The following is a 15,296-nucleotide window of genomic DNA, read 5'->3' as shown; positions in this document are numbered from 1 at the left end:
CGACACTCTGGATTTCTGCAAACTGGGTATAATCGAGAGCTAAAGTTGTATCTTCTATTCAAAACTGAAGTAATAAAAATATATAATAAGTTAATAAAAAATACATATCTTTAAATTAAAAGTCCACTTGTTAGTTTTAGCATAATCATTTTTTATTCTGATTTTTTCCTTCTGTTATATATACTTTTATCATTTTTTTTTTTTTTTGTTGCTTGTCATTTTCGCACATTTTTGTTTCATACATACGCACGCGCATTTCCAACATATATATATATAATCAGGCATACAATATAGAACATTACATCTGGTGCATCGGGGTTTAATACATTATATCCTACATGTCGATAAGCATACACTTTACACACAAAATTCATACTTTCTCAACGCAAATAAGATCCATCAGAGATTTCTCAATCAAAGGTAAACATAAAATGTTTTGCAAATCATACCATAAAGATATGGTGTGTGTGTGTTTTTGATTGTTAAGGTTAAATAAATAAATCTGTTTGCTATATTAACAAAATCGCTTGCTTATTTCATATACATAATATTTTTTTTGTCATTTGTTTTGTTTTTTATCTTTTGGGTTTTTTTGCATATTCATTTTGAAAATTTTATTGCATTTTTTTGGTATTTTTTCTCATATAAGTTTTGAAATAGAAACGGCAAACGTTAAAATCTACGCATTTACACAGATAGTTAATTTTTTTTTTGTGGCTTTTGTTTTCGTTTTTACACAATTAATTATTAAGTTTAATTAAACGTATGTGTTTTTTTTTTTGTAGCTGCTAGATTTTGATATATTTTTGTGGCATTTCTTTCCTCACGTTCGCCTGCCGATTTTCTCGTTTCTTCTGGGGGTTAAGTTAAAATACTAATTAAAATCCATGCCATGATTGTAATGCTCCTCCAGCGCGGGAGGGTGTGTGTTTGGGGGCGTGGCTGGGGGCTGGTGGGCGTGTGCGAGTGCGATTGCAGATGCGGTGTGCGCCTAGTAGCAGCACTTGCTGCGGTTGTTGTTGGCGCCGCTGACCAGCTTGCAGTGCTGCATCTCCGAGCGGCGGGGGCGGTTGGCCTTGGCCTGGAAGTCGCGCACCTTGTTGGCCCGCTTAATGGCGCTGCGGCAGAGCTGCTGGTGCTGCTTCTTGTTGTTGCTCTAAAAATTGGCGAATATATTAAACTCTATATATTATATAGCCTTGTTAATCCTTACCTTCTGGCTCTGACGAGCCAGCGTCTGCTGCTTCAGCTGAGCGGCCGCATGGCGGTCATAGCGAGCGCTATTGTTGCGCTGCTCCCGCAGAGCCTGGCTCTGGGCCTCCGGCTCGGCTTCCGGCTCTGCTTCCTCAGCCCCTTCCGGATCCGCCTGCAACTGCGGCAGCTCCGCCGACAGCCCGAGATCAAGATTAACAAAACTTTCGGTGCCCTCCTGGGTGGACCTAATACTACGATAAACGGACATGCTGCAAGGGAAGCAGAGATCATCCATTAGTAAATTGTATAAGAAATCAGGAGTTTAACTATATTATTGGCGTGCGTTTTTTGGCTGCAAATTGCGGTTGGTTTTGGGGGAAGGGAATAAGGTTCAAGGAGGACTGGAGTGTGTACTATAAAGATCACCAACCTTGGATGCTCAATCAATAGATTCTCAAATGGTGATGTTTCCATATTGATTGGCCCAATCGAGGTGAAGCATGGTGGCGGTGTTACGTACCAGGACTCCTCCATCAGCACGCCAGCACCAGCACCCTGGGCCGCCTGATCGCTGCCGCTGGGCGAGGCCACGTACAGCGACTGGCTGACGTTGTCAGTGTCCAGTGCCACTGGAAGCGGTAGGGCCAGCTGGAGCGGCAGACCCAGCGGCAGCGGAAGGCCCTGGACAGGCGGCACACTTCTGGGCGGGCTGTGGGTGCTGATGCTCAGCGGGCGGGCGACACGAGAGCGCTGCAGGTAATTGCGCTGCTGCTGTGGCCGCGGCCCGCTGTACAGGGAATGCGAGTTGAGGTGCTGCCGCCGGCGGGACGAAGCCGCTTGGCCATGGCCGCCCGTTGAGGCGGCGGCGTTGGCCCCCCTTTGCTGCTGCGTCACCTCGACGACGGAGAGCTCCTCCTCGGAGTCGCTGCGCGGCAGGGAGTCGTCCTCCTCGTCTGGAAGGGGATTAACAGAGTTAGGATGATCCCCCTCTTGGGTCCAGCTGGGCAACACTCACCTTCCTTCTCGACAATGTACCACTCGTCCTCATCGAAGTCATCGTCGATGGTCTCGCCCGAGGGCGTCAGCAACTTGGTGATAGTCGCCGGCTGCTTCTGCCGCTGCTGCTGCTGTTGCTGGTGGATCCGCTGCTGCTGCTTGCCGCGCTTGTTGCGGCCCCTTTTACCGTTGGAGGAGCGCACCGCCGGCTGGCTTCGCTGGCTACCCGCTACCGAGGGCGTCGAAGAGGTGACCTCGATTACATCTCCGGCCGTGGGATCGGTGGCTGGGTCGGAGCTGGGATTCGAGTTGGGTTGCTGGGCGGGATTCGCTTCCTGGCTGCTTGAATCGGGTGTCGCTGGCGATCCAAAGAGATAGGAGGCGAGGCTGCTTAGCATTATACGGGTTTTCGGAGCGCTGATCCGGCGTTAGAGGACTCTATATTGCTTTGCGGGTGCTGAGATCAAAGTTTCGCTGGTTTTCGCTGCTTTTGCCGGGCTTATTTTCACAGTTAGAGAGACAAATGGAGATTGCTTATGTTGCTGTTGGTTTTGTTCCTTGGATTTGCTTGAACGTTGCTCAGTCTTTTATTTAATTCTTGTTGTTTGTACGCTGTTTCGCTGCTTTCCTGTCTTGCTTTGTTGTTTGCTTTAGCGTTGAAGCTGCAACGAAAGAAATGGGGAAAATGCGAAATGAGCTTAGCAAATTGTGCGCATATTGCGTAATCACCACCCCCTCTCGGAAGCCCCCCTTGTGTGGCCCGCAGTAAGCAGCTTGTTTGCGTGGGCGCACGCGGTTCAATGGGGCGGCTACTTAATTTCATTTAATTGCAGTTCTCATACTCTGCCAAGAGGCAGCTTCAATCCAACGTGATGTGTTTTTAAAATAGACAAATATGCCAAAGGGTAAGGAGAGCTTATTAAAGAGGGCTTAAAAGCAATTAGAACAGGGATTATGTTCAGCGAGACACAAAAATGGGGTTATAAAGGCACATTATACTGATAATTAATCAAAAAAGTAAGATATATTACTATACAAATAAATTCATACTTTAAAAATTAAATTCAGCTTGTCTAAAACTCAAATTTTCTTCTGTTTGGTCCTTCGAGCCGGATAGAGAAATATAGGTCCATTAAAATTATTGTTTAAAGAGTTAATGAATTCAAACTGATAATTTGACTCAAGTAAGTTAAAGAAATCATCCAAGTTCAAGCATACGCCACATAAAACTATTTTTATTATATTAATAATAAAAACCAACCTAGAGAGAGTATCTGATCTGCATCATTCAATGTATACCCATTTCCCATAGCCATTAATTTAATTGCCTTTCCTTGGAACTCACACATTTCTCTCCTAAAATTTAATTCAAGTGTGAATCCGCATGTGAACTGAGCACTACAAATGCAAAGCTTCCTAGCCTAAAGATGCCAATTAAGTTTTATTGCATCAGTTCGACATTATTCAAAATATATATATAGAGCTCGAGCTGGAATTAATGGAAATGCGGTTTCGAATTCGATTGCGAAAGTGAAATTTCCTCGACGCAAATTAAGCAGAGACGCCAATTACATTTGATTACATTCATCAGATTTCTTCTGTAGCACCGTGCTGACAACTCTCGGTATAATAGACGGGGGCCACTGCCGCAAAGTATCGCAGCACTGCCCATTAAGTTTCCCAGTTGAGAGCCCCTCTCATGGCTTTCCAGCGGTGTGCATGCGCCGAGCTTATGATCGGGGCAATTATATATGGCACACACAATCGCCGAGTGTACTCGGCGCATATACTCGTATGCAATTTGTATCGGGCTCACGTCATGACAATAGGAAAATGTGTACTCAAGCCATGCCCGTATATATATACATATCTCTTCCCCAGATGAATTGAACTAAATCGCTGGCAAAAAGCACACAGAAATTTTTAATATCCAAGGGATATAATTTATATATTCTCTTAATATATTTTCATTTACCTCAAACTTTCACAAAATGTCAACTACAATCCAGTTTTAATTTGTTAAATTTTCTTTCAATAATTCTTAATTTTTTTCTGTGCATTTTCCTGAGTTTTTTTGATTATCGCATCGTCATAAAGATGCCAGCAGCTCGACTGGCATATTTTTGTCGATCAAATTGCGCACGGAAAACGGAAAACTCCGAGGAAAAAGCCATAAGCACTAACAAAAGGAAAATAAATAGAAATGTGGCTAAAGTTAAAGTTAGAGCTGGAGCTGGAGCTGGACTTGCAGAGACAATTGCCACGGCAATTTGCAATTTGACCGCAAAACGAAAACGTGAAAAGCAGCAGCAACAGCTAACAAAGTGAAATCTCCGGCAGAGACAGAAAAGCGTACGAAAATTGGGCTTGATGAGGCAGACCGGAGTCAAAATGTCAGCGAAAGTTTGACAATCAAATTTGATGGCGGGGCCATTGGACTGGCAAGGTGGAAATAAATTCTGATAACTGCCAGGAGATTATTTAGGAAGTGCCTTGTGCATGCGAATAGATTTATAATAAGTATTAACCGAAGAGTTGCCTCGCTTGACCTCAAAATGCCTGGCCACAGCACATATATGCAGCTATGCGAAATAGAGGCGAAATACTTTGCAGTCGAAATAAATTTGCATTGCACAACAACGGTGGTGGCAGCAGCGATTGCATCGTTACGGGTCCGTGCTGGCATTTTATTAATAAACACGTAGGAGGGGACGGACGGATCGAGGGCTCTTATGGCTCAGGCTCAGGCACCCTTGATAACAATTGGTCATGGACCCCGAGATATCTGCCTTTCCTAGCCTATTTTGTTTGCCAGTAAATATAATTTCACTTTTGTAACATCTGCCCATCGACAGCGAAACAAAAATAACCTTGAAATACAACAGATATATATTTGCTCTGCAGTATATATTCTAGCTGCATCGACAAATGCCATATCATAGTGCTTATTTTAGCTCACAATATATTTGATCTTCTTGGCGGCTTTGACCTTGATCGATAACACTAGCCTACATGGGTTAAGATAAGCTTTTGTGGCTTCAAAAACTTCTGGATTACATAATTCTAAATTCGATACCTAGAAAATCGCTATCTGAACAATGAGCTGGCATTGTTCGCTTTTAAGTAAACAAAACAATGTTTGGGCCTTTGGAACAAGTTTGGCTGCCTGATAACTATACAAAAAACACACATATACAAAAAAATATTCGCCAACTCATTTGAGGTCCGATAAGCCGCACCCCAGACGAATTCGCCAGACAGCGCCAACTATGCTAATAATTCCTATTTGTATACTATTGTTTACTATATAGTCTAGGTCCGACCAGAGTCTGGCGTGTGCAGCAAACGAGCCGACAGTCGAAAGTTCAGGCTTTGTTCAATTGATTGTAGTCTCAACCCCCCGATGGCGGGGCTGGGCTAATGAACTTGAACTAATTTAGTTGAGCCGACAGATGCACTGATCGGAGAACGGAATAAAAGATTGCTAAACAAAGATTGATGGACTGAAAAGGGAACTAACAAAAGAACTTATATAATAGGGAAGTATTTTTAAAATAACTTTCTTAAGCATATACATATATTAATAAGAATTTAATCTAAATTAAGTCCCTTTACAATGGCCTTGTATGGTTTAAACTTTGTACTTTCCCTATTTAAACACACATCTCATTGGCAATCTTTCACCAAGACGAAAATCAAAAACCAGAACCCGAAAATGTATTTTTGCTTCAACAAGTATTTCAAACAAAGAACAATATCTAAAGCTTTCTTTTGAAGTGCAAACCAATAGCCAATCTATATAGAGAAACACACACAGTCCGATATCTATATGTGGGCATATATTCATATCAGTCAAATTGTTTCTGATTAGCTTTAAGCTCTCACCCCTGTCAAAGTGCAAAAGTTCCTTTGTTGTTAATGGAATTTCGTGTTTTTGTTTGTTACCTTTTTTTTGGGTGGAAAAATAAACAACAGAAACAAAGCAGAAAATAACAAATGCCAATCTGTAACAAACACTTGAGTTCCCTGGGAAAGGGGGTTCGCTCTATATGGCATAATGCGGAATTATGCAAGACGAGCAAAGTGACGTCAGTGGCGACCTTGGCAGTGCCAGAATTCTGAACACAAATTGCATGCGATTGGGAAATATTCCTTTGGCTTTGGATAACTCTCACCTGGCGGATTTTGAAAACTTTGCACGGGGAAAAACACACGCAAAATTTGGGTAAATTCACGGATAACCACGGGCACGGATACGGATACAGATACAGCGGATCCCAGAAGAGGTACAGCCTAGTCGACACTCGTTTGCCAACTGAAGCCAGCGGAAGCGCATTTGAATTTCAAAAGCGGACGCAAGAACAAAAGCTACAAAAGTATCTGCGGCTGTGTGTGCGCGTTCCTACACTGGTATCTGTATCTTTACCTGTGTGTTTCTGCGGCTGCTGCAGTTTGGCCAAACGTTCTCTCTCTCTATTTATTTCGGGGCTAATTTCACACTTTTTTTGGGCTATTTTGTGGCTGGTTTTGGGTTGTGTGTATTTACCTAATCTTATTCCTTTTCCGTGGGTTTCACTTTCCGTCTGCAGCACTCGAACTCGGCGCTGCTGCTGTTGCGTTGGCTTTCAAATATCAAAGGCGAATGCCAGCAGCGATCGCAGCTGAAGCCTCAAAAGTATCTCAATCGGAGTCCCCCCATATGAGTGTGTCTGTGAGAGAGCGTGGCGAAAGAGAGCGAGAGGGCTGCGATCGGGAGCGTATCTAAGCCCATAATTATGTATTTTTTTAAAACGCAAAAAGCCACGATCGCAGCAGCAGCAGTAAACAAAAGCCAGGCAGCGCCAAAAACATTATGCTCCGCCAGCTGAGAGCGAGAGAGCGATCATACGTGTTGGTCGTGATTTTTGTTTACCAACAAAGCGATCGCGAGAGAGCCACGCCACTCTCCGGGAAACTAACGCTCTCGCTCGACGATCAGCTGCTCTGACGTTTGCGCATTGACACACTTTCGCACGCCGCTCCCCGCCCGCCAACTGTACTTTGTGGTCGTATCTGTATCTGTTAGATACTTTTCAATAGACGCCAGACCAAGTGGCTCTTCGCCACCGACTTGCCACGGGCCCAGCGAGTGACTAAGCGACGCGAAAGGGGGGGGACCAGCGGAAGCAAAGTACACTAGGCAAAAATATACAATGGAAATGTGGGGAAAAAACTAGGACATTTTATAGGAAACTATGATGAAAGCTTATGAGAAAACAAGTTTACCTAGATTTTGTCATAATTATTTTATTTAATATTTTGTAATTAGTTTAGCAAATATTTCTCTCTCTGGCAAAGTATTGGCAATGACAGCTGACAGCCAGCTTGGCTACTCCAAAGTTCATGCTGAAATACAGTTTCTCTGGCCAATAATTTTAGATTTTTAATGCCGAGTCACGGCTGAGGCAGCCAAGCAATAAGTTGTCGGAACGCATAAAAATGCTAATGAAACGCAAACGCCTCAGAACTATTTGCAATACTGTCGAGAACACTCGAGTCATTCAAATAAGTTCAGACTCGATTTCGTAGTCAGTTGGGGGATTATCGCATTATGCAATTTGAATTTAATTGCAATAAAAACCAACAAGTGTTGGTAACTACTTGTCTAACTTGTAGGGTAATTATTTGTTCACCAACATACATAGTTATTATAATTTCATTTAATAAAAACTCATAAATGGAATGGAACTCCCCTTTGTTTCATTTAATTTTAAGCTCCAGCTTTAATTATCTCATACTGGTTCTATTGCACACCCAAAACTGATTCTTGTTTTGCCACCCATTAGGTAATTTCATTTCATTTCTGATAATGAAAGCACATATATATTATATACATATTCCTGGCCATAACCAAAAGCACAACCTCTCGGCCAGGTTCAAGGTTGCTTAGCCAACCATTTGTTGTGCGGTCTTCTATATATTTTTAGAAATTTTATCATGCAACAGCTGACGGCGACAAGTTGTAGCTTTTGCCGAGAGCAGCAGGAAAGTAGCTCACGGCTACAGCTGTAAAGGTGCCAGAGATCGGCGGATATAGCCAGGTCTATATGCCCAAACGTACATGGGGAAATTTATGTGTGTTTATGGCCACTATACCTACACAATATCTTGTGATCTCCTCACACCGTTGGCCAACCCAAGTTTTTTTTTCTCCTTATAATTAATCTCAGTCTGCACGCGTCGTGTTTATGTTAAAAAAAAAAATTGGAAAAAAATAAACACTATGAAAACAAAATTCCCCTACTTTTGCGTGAGAGGTAAACAATATTGGCGTCATCGGGAGGAGACGCCAACGAAATAGAAAACAAAATAGAAAACCAAAGCACTTTAAACTCAAATAAACAAATGCCGAAATGCCAAGAGAAATGCGGGAGTCTCTTCATTTTGCTTTATCTAATCAAGTAATGTTTATGGTAGCTGGAACACACATAAATTGTAAGCATCTCCGACTCTAAATGATTACAACAAATGTCGACGAAACGAACAAACAAACCAGCAAAGGCGGGCAGCTTCAAAGGGAGTGAAGCGAACTCAACTGTCCCGGGCACTTTTTTCTGGGTTATTGCGCACCAACTCCCCCGAATCACCCCACTGTGCCTGGCCCACTGTAGCTGAACTGTAACTGTAATCCAGTCCATGACACGAGCATAGCTTGGAGATACTGCGCAGTTCGGGATATCGAAATAGTAGCTGGGGCAAACTCATGCTGGCGAATGACAAACGCCAACGCATCGGCAGAAGCAGAAGCTAGATATGTGCGACATGGAGTGAAGCTGCTTTTTATACGTTTTATGTATTCATTCGAGTGGACAAACATTAGTGCACGGGAAAAAAAATGCAGTTAATTGAAGAAAGAATAGATTGAGATGAGCCAGATTTGGAGTAGTGTTTCTTTGATTATAAGTTATAGAAATAGTGTTCTATGAAATATACAAAAAAATATTACATTTTTATTTTATTATAATTTTCTTTTTCAGTGCACATTTATAGAAATGGTTATGCTGCCTCTCGTGCATATGAATTGTATTTCAGCTGCAGTCAGTGGAATTTTAAAGGCTTGGTAATGGATGCCATATGTGATAGAACCAAATAAACATGAATATCGTAAAAGATATACCATTATCTACTTTCTTTATAAGCGTTTCAATATGATATGACTTTGTACTGGGCTTTGTGGGCTTCTTTGTGGCTAAAAGCATTTGTAATTGCAATTGTAATGCCCACTTACCACATTTTATTAAGTAATTTAAGTAATTTGTGTAGATATAGCCTTTAAAATAGTAAAATAACTCTAAGAGTTGGGAAACACCTTTTACAAAAAATATATTTCATTATATTTCAATCAATCCCCTTGCCTTTACTAAAAAGTTCTCCTTCATAGCATTTTCTACAATCACAAAGCACTTTTTGTCTTGTTTTCTTTTTTCGCAATATCTATAAATATATGTACTAAGCCCCATCAAGCCTCCCATAAAGCTCCTCGAAAAAGTGACGCAAGCAGTTCTTTGATGTCACAGGCCCCCCCACACACACAAAGAGACACTTGTGAGGCCCCACTGTACCTGCACACATCTCAACATCGAGGGAAGGGAATCATTCATTGGCCAGGTTCAATGTGTTCTGGCTGTGTGCTTATCGAACGATCGATGATAAATGTGGGACTGCAGGTTCTCTGTCAACACACATAATATACATATGTATATAATATCAAGTTCGCGTACCTTGATGCACTTGGACTGTACATATTAATGGCATTTAGATGAGCTTTTTATTATATATTTTTTATATGCACAAAGTGGCTGTTTAATAACGCGTAATTTCAATTAGTACGTGATACGCAGATGCGAGTGTCGATGTCGCTTCTTAGGCAAATCCGCTGGGCACGACGCATTAATTTTATCACTTTGTTTATCAGTATCAGTCTCGCGGGCCCAGCTGCCGTATTTAGAACACTGGGTCAGCGCCGTCTGTGGCCCCTACAGTCTCCGGTAAACAATCAATCAATCTAATATTCCGCCAGTCAATCGATTTGTGCGCCCTTCCACGCCATGGATTACATCAGCTAAAGCTATAGAAAGGTCTTTACACCTTCAGTCATCCCATATCATCATGACTCTCTCTGTATAGCCGAGGGCCTTGCAATGAAATAATCTCGTTTGTAATAGTATTAAAGGTGTAATTAAAAATAATAGGCTACACATGGGAAATTAGGGATTTCAAATTGATGAAAAATATTTGTAAATACAAAATAAATCATTATATTAATATTTATTTATAGTTTTCTTATGAAAGTTATAATAGGGTTTCCCGAAAATCAATACGAATGCTATCTATTTAATGCAGAATTATGATACCCTTATTACTCTTTTCCTCAACCCTTTGTATCCTTATTTATAACCAATTGAATCTCCCTTTTCTTGGTAATCAAATTAATATTTGACACCATTGTGGCCAACACAGTGCCGTCGTCATGCATAAAGTGCCTTTATTTGAGCGCAGCAATTGTGCCTGAACGTCGCCAATTAAAAAGGAGATTTATGGGCGAGTATTAATCGACCTCCTCCCAATGGCCACCCCTTGCAGACACCCCCAAACGGAGTTAAAAATAGTTCGGACCGCAGTTGGTTACTGGGACCGAGACCGTTGCTGCTGTTACTGAATTTCCCCTACTTTCGGTGCAGGAAAATTGTCGTCCACGACTCTCACTCTCTCTCTCTCCTCTCGGTGGGATTTTGTTTACAAACAAATTTGTTTGACCTGCGCAGTTGAGGGCCCTTTCTCCCCTTTCTCCCCCGATGATTGCCAAGGCAACCTTCGAATGTTTTGGTTCGACTCTCTCGCTGCAATTATGTGTGTATATATATATATATATATTTAGCCACGACTTCCGCATTTAGGGAAATGTAGGCCCAGAAAACTTTTCGCAGCTTCTCGCTCCGCAGCATTTTTGGGGGTCACCTTTGCTATTTTCGGTTCCCGGAGGGTGCCCACTTTTCGAGCAGAGATTATGGGAACCCCACACGCGCCAAAGCTGCAGATCGATGAAAGGCCCTAGCATAGCTGCAAATCAGCGCCAGTGGAAAATGAACACGTCAGCAACCCCCAGCCGCAGGGGATGGGTAACGGGGAACTGCGCAGTGTGCAGTTACTGGGCCTACCACCTGGAAACAGCACCACCACCACCACCACCCCCCATCGCAGTGGCCATCCCCCCGGGAATTCCTTCCCTTTAACTCTTGTTGCACCTGCGTTTATTCGAGAATTATGACATAATTTTTGACATTTTGATGAGCAGTGGTAAAAATTTAACTAAGGTTTCAATACCCAGCACTTAGTGCTCAAAAATCATGGCATACTTTTTGGCGGGTTTATCTTTAATAGCGAAATTAACTAAAATTAATACAAAATTACATTATCTAACTTTTAGGATAGAAGCCGACTATAAAATACCTGCCACACAATAAAAAAAAGACAGATAAAGCAACATATTAATTTAAATACTTATATAGTTAAGTAGGAATATAGAAATTATTAAGGCAAGTCAATTACCTTTATCTTTTAAGAGCTATAGCTTCTGATTAATTATTTTCTAATTGTTATTCTTCTTTATATTTTTTCTCTTATGTGTGTTTGAATAGCCCCTGATCTCGCCTTATCCACAACGCTCCTAAAAACCTTATATAACTCCCGATAATCGTACGACTTGAACTTGACACTGCTGCGTCTTTGTCTTCGCCTTTGTTTATGTCCTGGATAAATGGCTAACAGGTTTTTCCCACACCGGATTTCACTTTCTGCTTTCTTCGCTTCCCGCTGTCATAAATCAGGAACTGCCCGGAGGAGGCCCAAACAGTAACCCAAAACCGAGACAAGAAACATCAGGGGACACTGGAACATCAAGTGTCCATTGTTGTGTTTTGTTTGGGTATCTTTCGGATACCCAGTCGTAATTACAGTTACGCCAAGTCGCCTGACTAACTTTCTAATTATAGTCGGGCATTATCGGGTCGGGTCGGGCAGGGAGAGAGAGGGTCTGAGGCGCAGTCCGCCGGGGACGAAATGCGTGCCATTTTGGGATTAGCCAGCTGCCGCCACAGCTACCTGGTAGCCGGGTTCTCCCATCAGTATCTGTATCTGTTTCTGAAAGGTATCTCTATCCATGTCCGAGGGGCTGGGTGAGACGACCCGCGGGGCTGTGAAAAACTGCCGCGTCAGTTGGCAGCGAAAATGCGCTGTACTAATTAAAGCCCCTAATGCCGCCTAACGATGACTTAATTGCCTTCAATCCCTGGCCAGATCGGCTTGGCTTGGAGTGAAAAGCGCCTTAAAGTTGACCAGTGCCTTAAAAGGCCAAGACTAGTTCAAAAATAGCACACAAAGGAATTGACATGGCTACAGGCAGAGAAATATCAACGAAATGGGTCGTCAAGTGAATTTAAATGATGAGGTAATTAACTTTGAATTGTTAGAAGTTCTAACTTAGAACCATTCAGAGTTCTCATTTGCCTTCTATAGTTTTTTAAACATTTCTTATAAGACCATTTTGTTTCTCTATATTTTTCTCTCTGCACTAGTTGTATTTCTTTGACTCCGAGCTACCCTTTTTGGCCAATTAAGGCGGCCAGATTCGTTGGCCACGATCGGGACAGCAAACGTATCTGGCAGATACACACTCGATGAGTTTCGCGGAGCTGCAGCATCATCAGCTGTTCGCTGTTTATGTTGTGTTGTCCGTGGCTTTTGTTTTTCAATTTTTCTTTCGTTACCTCAGACAAACAACTGGCCAGACTTGATTTATCATCCGGGACCCGGGCTCCTCCCGCAACTCCTCTGCCCGCCGTTTCAGTCCAGCACCTTCGGTTCTTCGGCTCGAAAAAATGGATAATGGACAATGGACAATGGCAACTGCAACTGCATGACCTGTTCTGTGCACATTTGCTGCATGATTCACTCGCATTTTGTGTACTATGGTTTATATAGTATTGGCAGTGGAGTGGCAGAGGCTTCTCTCCTACAAGGCTCCCTATTTGCGTTCGTTTTTGGATGAATCTTAGTGCCATTTATTTGGCGTAAAGCCAATGTATGTTTTGGCCACAGTGCAGGAAATAATTGCAAGGCTAATTAAGATGTTAATCAGCGAAACATTCATTGCACTTGCCATCATCAGATGACAGTCCATGAACACATAGTCATAATGTTCGTTTAAACTTAAACTCGATCGGGGGCAAAGAGCAGCAGCTAAATGAGCCTGAACTAACACTGGAAAAAAATATATTAAGTGGTATTTATTACAATTACTTACTTATTAAAAAAAAGGTATGCTTATCCCTAAAAATCGAATTTATATTGCATATTTCCTATTGTTTTTAAAGGAAATTAGTATCTTCTCTGAAAATTTCTCAATAATTTCCATCTTAAATAAATTTGACTAACATTTTCTCTCGGTGTACTCAGCTGGCAATTGCCAGAGATCTGAGATCTGTGGCCTGGCTCTGATAACGATCTCAACAAATGCTAAAAACGTGATGCAAGTCAAATTTATGGCTATTAGATGCCCAGAATGGAAATCCCCTAACGAGAAACTCGGCCGATTTTCAGTCGAATACATTGGGGGGAAAAACTCCCGGAAAAACTCGAGGGGAAAAAACTCGGCCTGGCCAAACCGAAGAAAACTCACACTCTCTCAGACTCACACACACTCGCCCGAATACAGACGCAAAAGTGTGAACTCTTTGAATGCGAAGGTGCAATCAGAATTTTTTTTTTCCCTGTCTTTTTGTTTTGTGCACTTTTTTGTGTATGTATCGCTTGGCTGCACTCGAGATGTGTGTTGTGTGATGTGTGTACATGTAAATCATGGGCAAACTTCGAGGAACCCTATACATAATAAAGATGTACACATTCGCTCGAGTGTCCTTTCCTTGGAGGACTTCGACTTCCGCCTGCTTTACTGATTTTGGGGGTTAAAATGCACTTACTTGCTGCTGCTGCTCGGAGTTTATTGATCGGTCGATGACGGAATTATCCCCTCCTCTGGTTTCTCGTCCTCTGCCAAAATCTGCGTTCTTCACTTACACAATCAATGTTCTTTAGTTTTTATTTATTTTTTTCGTACTATTTTTTGTCCTGATTGCTTTCGTTTTGTAAGAGAGAACTGAGAGGGGGCGAGAGGTGCAAGAGCAGCGCTACAGGAACTCCGTGACGTATGCTAGCAACGACTGACGAGCGAATGATGGCTTCCAAAAACTGGCCAACAAAGTTGCCAGCCAGTGTGTGCGTGTAAGTGGCTCGGCTTGTGCTGGTATGCGTGGTGGTTGTGCCTCTGTGTTGGTGCCTCCACAGCTGAGCCCGACACACTTACCCCGATTCTCCAGCTCCGCTACACTCTACGCTGCTGCGCATGTGCAAGAGAGCTCCGAGAGATACCCTTTCTTTGGTGGTTGAAGGAGAAAATGCCATGGGATATGGGTGATGAAAATAAACAAAACAGGTTATAAGTAAATGTGTAAAGATTTATACAGAGAGAAGAAGAAGAAAAACTAATTAAAAACTGTATTTAAAAACTTGTATACTCAAAATTACTATAAAACAATATTAAAATAAAAGTTCTTAAAAAAGTACTAAAATTCTCAATTAGAGTTACATATTTATCTTTTTAACTGTTTACTTATAATTAACTTTAATTACCTCTAGGTACCATTTGCTCTTCATATAAGAAATCACTATTGAAAGTAAGACTTTAAATCCAATTAACAATTTAAATATTTCCATAAAAAGGCAATAAAATAATTACAATATGGATAGGAAAATATACATATGTAATGAAACTTGAGATTACTTTGTTGTTGGTAAGATTTATATATATGGATATTTTACATTTAAGTACTATTATTAATGATCCAATTGCAATCTGGATGGCTATGCAAACTTAGGCCGAGAAAAGCTTTCTATATTGTTACGTAAATGTTTTTTTTTTCCTATTATTTAAGTTTAAAAATATACCTATTAACTATAAAAAACTTAGAAGATTAACAGAATGTTAGGTAGTTAGATAAATAAATAGGTAT

The 15,296-nt window shown here is 41.6% G+C and overlaps 1 protein-coding gene across 4 annotated transcripts; it reads right to left on the bottom strand.

Annotated features, from left to right (window-relative positions):
• Positions 1–127: 127 nt before the first annotated feature.
• On the bottom strand, positions 128–14,364 carry TP53INP (Tumor protein p53 inducible nuclear protein). 4 transcript variants are annotated; one of them, XM_017172968.3, is made up of 5 exons: positions 14,208–14,364; positions 2,210–2,852; positions 1,625–2,147; positions 1,214–1,463; positions 128–1,156 (listed from the first exon to the last, which is right to left on the bottom strand). In XM_017172968.3, exons 2-5 carry the CDS (start codon positions 2,586–2,588, stop codon positions 992–994), a joined length of 1,317 nt encoding a protein of 438 aa, XP_017028457.1. In that variant the 5' UTR covers positions 2,589–2,852; positions 14,208–14,364; the 3' UTR covers positions 128–991. The 4 variants fall into 4 exon arrangements, with proteins under 4 accessions (XP_017028457.1, XP_017028458.1, XP_070141300.1 ...); XM_017172969.3 differs by lacking the exon at positions 14,208–14,364 and adding an exon at positions 6,737–6,865; XM_070285199.1 differs by lacking the exon at positions 14,208–14,364 and adding an exon at positions 6,737–6,865 and having other exon boundaries at positions 1,715–2,147.
• Positions 14,365–15,296: the final 932 nt, after the last annotated feature.

The sequence above is a fragment of the Drosophila kikkawai genome, chromosome 3L, assembly GCF_030179895.1.
Source record: "Drosophila kikkawai strain 14028-0561.14 chromosome 3L, DkikHiC1v2, whole genome shotgun sequence".
Classification (NCBI taxonomy): Eukaryota; Metazoa; Arthropoda; class Insecta; order Diptera; family Drosophilidae; genus Drosophila; species Drosophila kikkawai.
Note: the sequence above shows the minus strand (reverse complement) of the source record. Positions and strands in the feature narration are given on the sequence as shown.

Bases quoted from the DNA above. Each gene is read 5' to 3' on its own strand.
- TP53INP (XM_017172968.3), bottom strand. From the start codon at position 2,588: ATGCTAAGCAGCCTCGCCTCCTATCTCTTTGGATCGCCAGCGACACCC. The intron at 1,464-1,624 runs GTTGGTGATCTT...CTTCCCTTGCAG, and splicing joins CTATTGATTGAGCATCCAAG to CATGTCCGTTTATCGTAGTA. The intron at 1,157-1,213 runs GTAAGGATTAAC...GCCAATTTTTAG, and splicing joins TGGCTCGTCAGAGCCAGAAG to AGCAACAACAAGAAGCAGCA.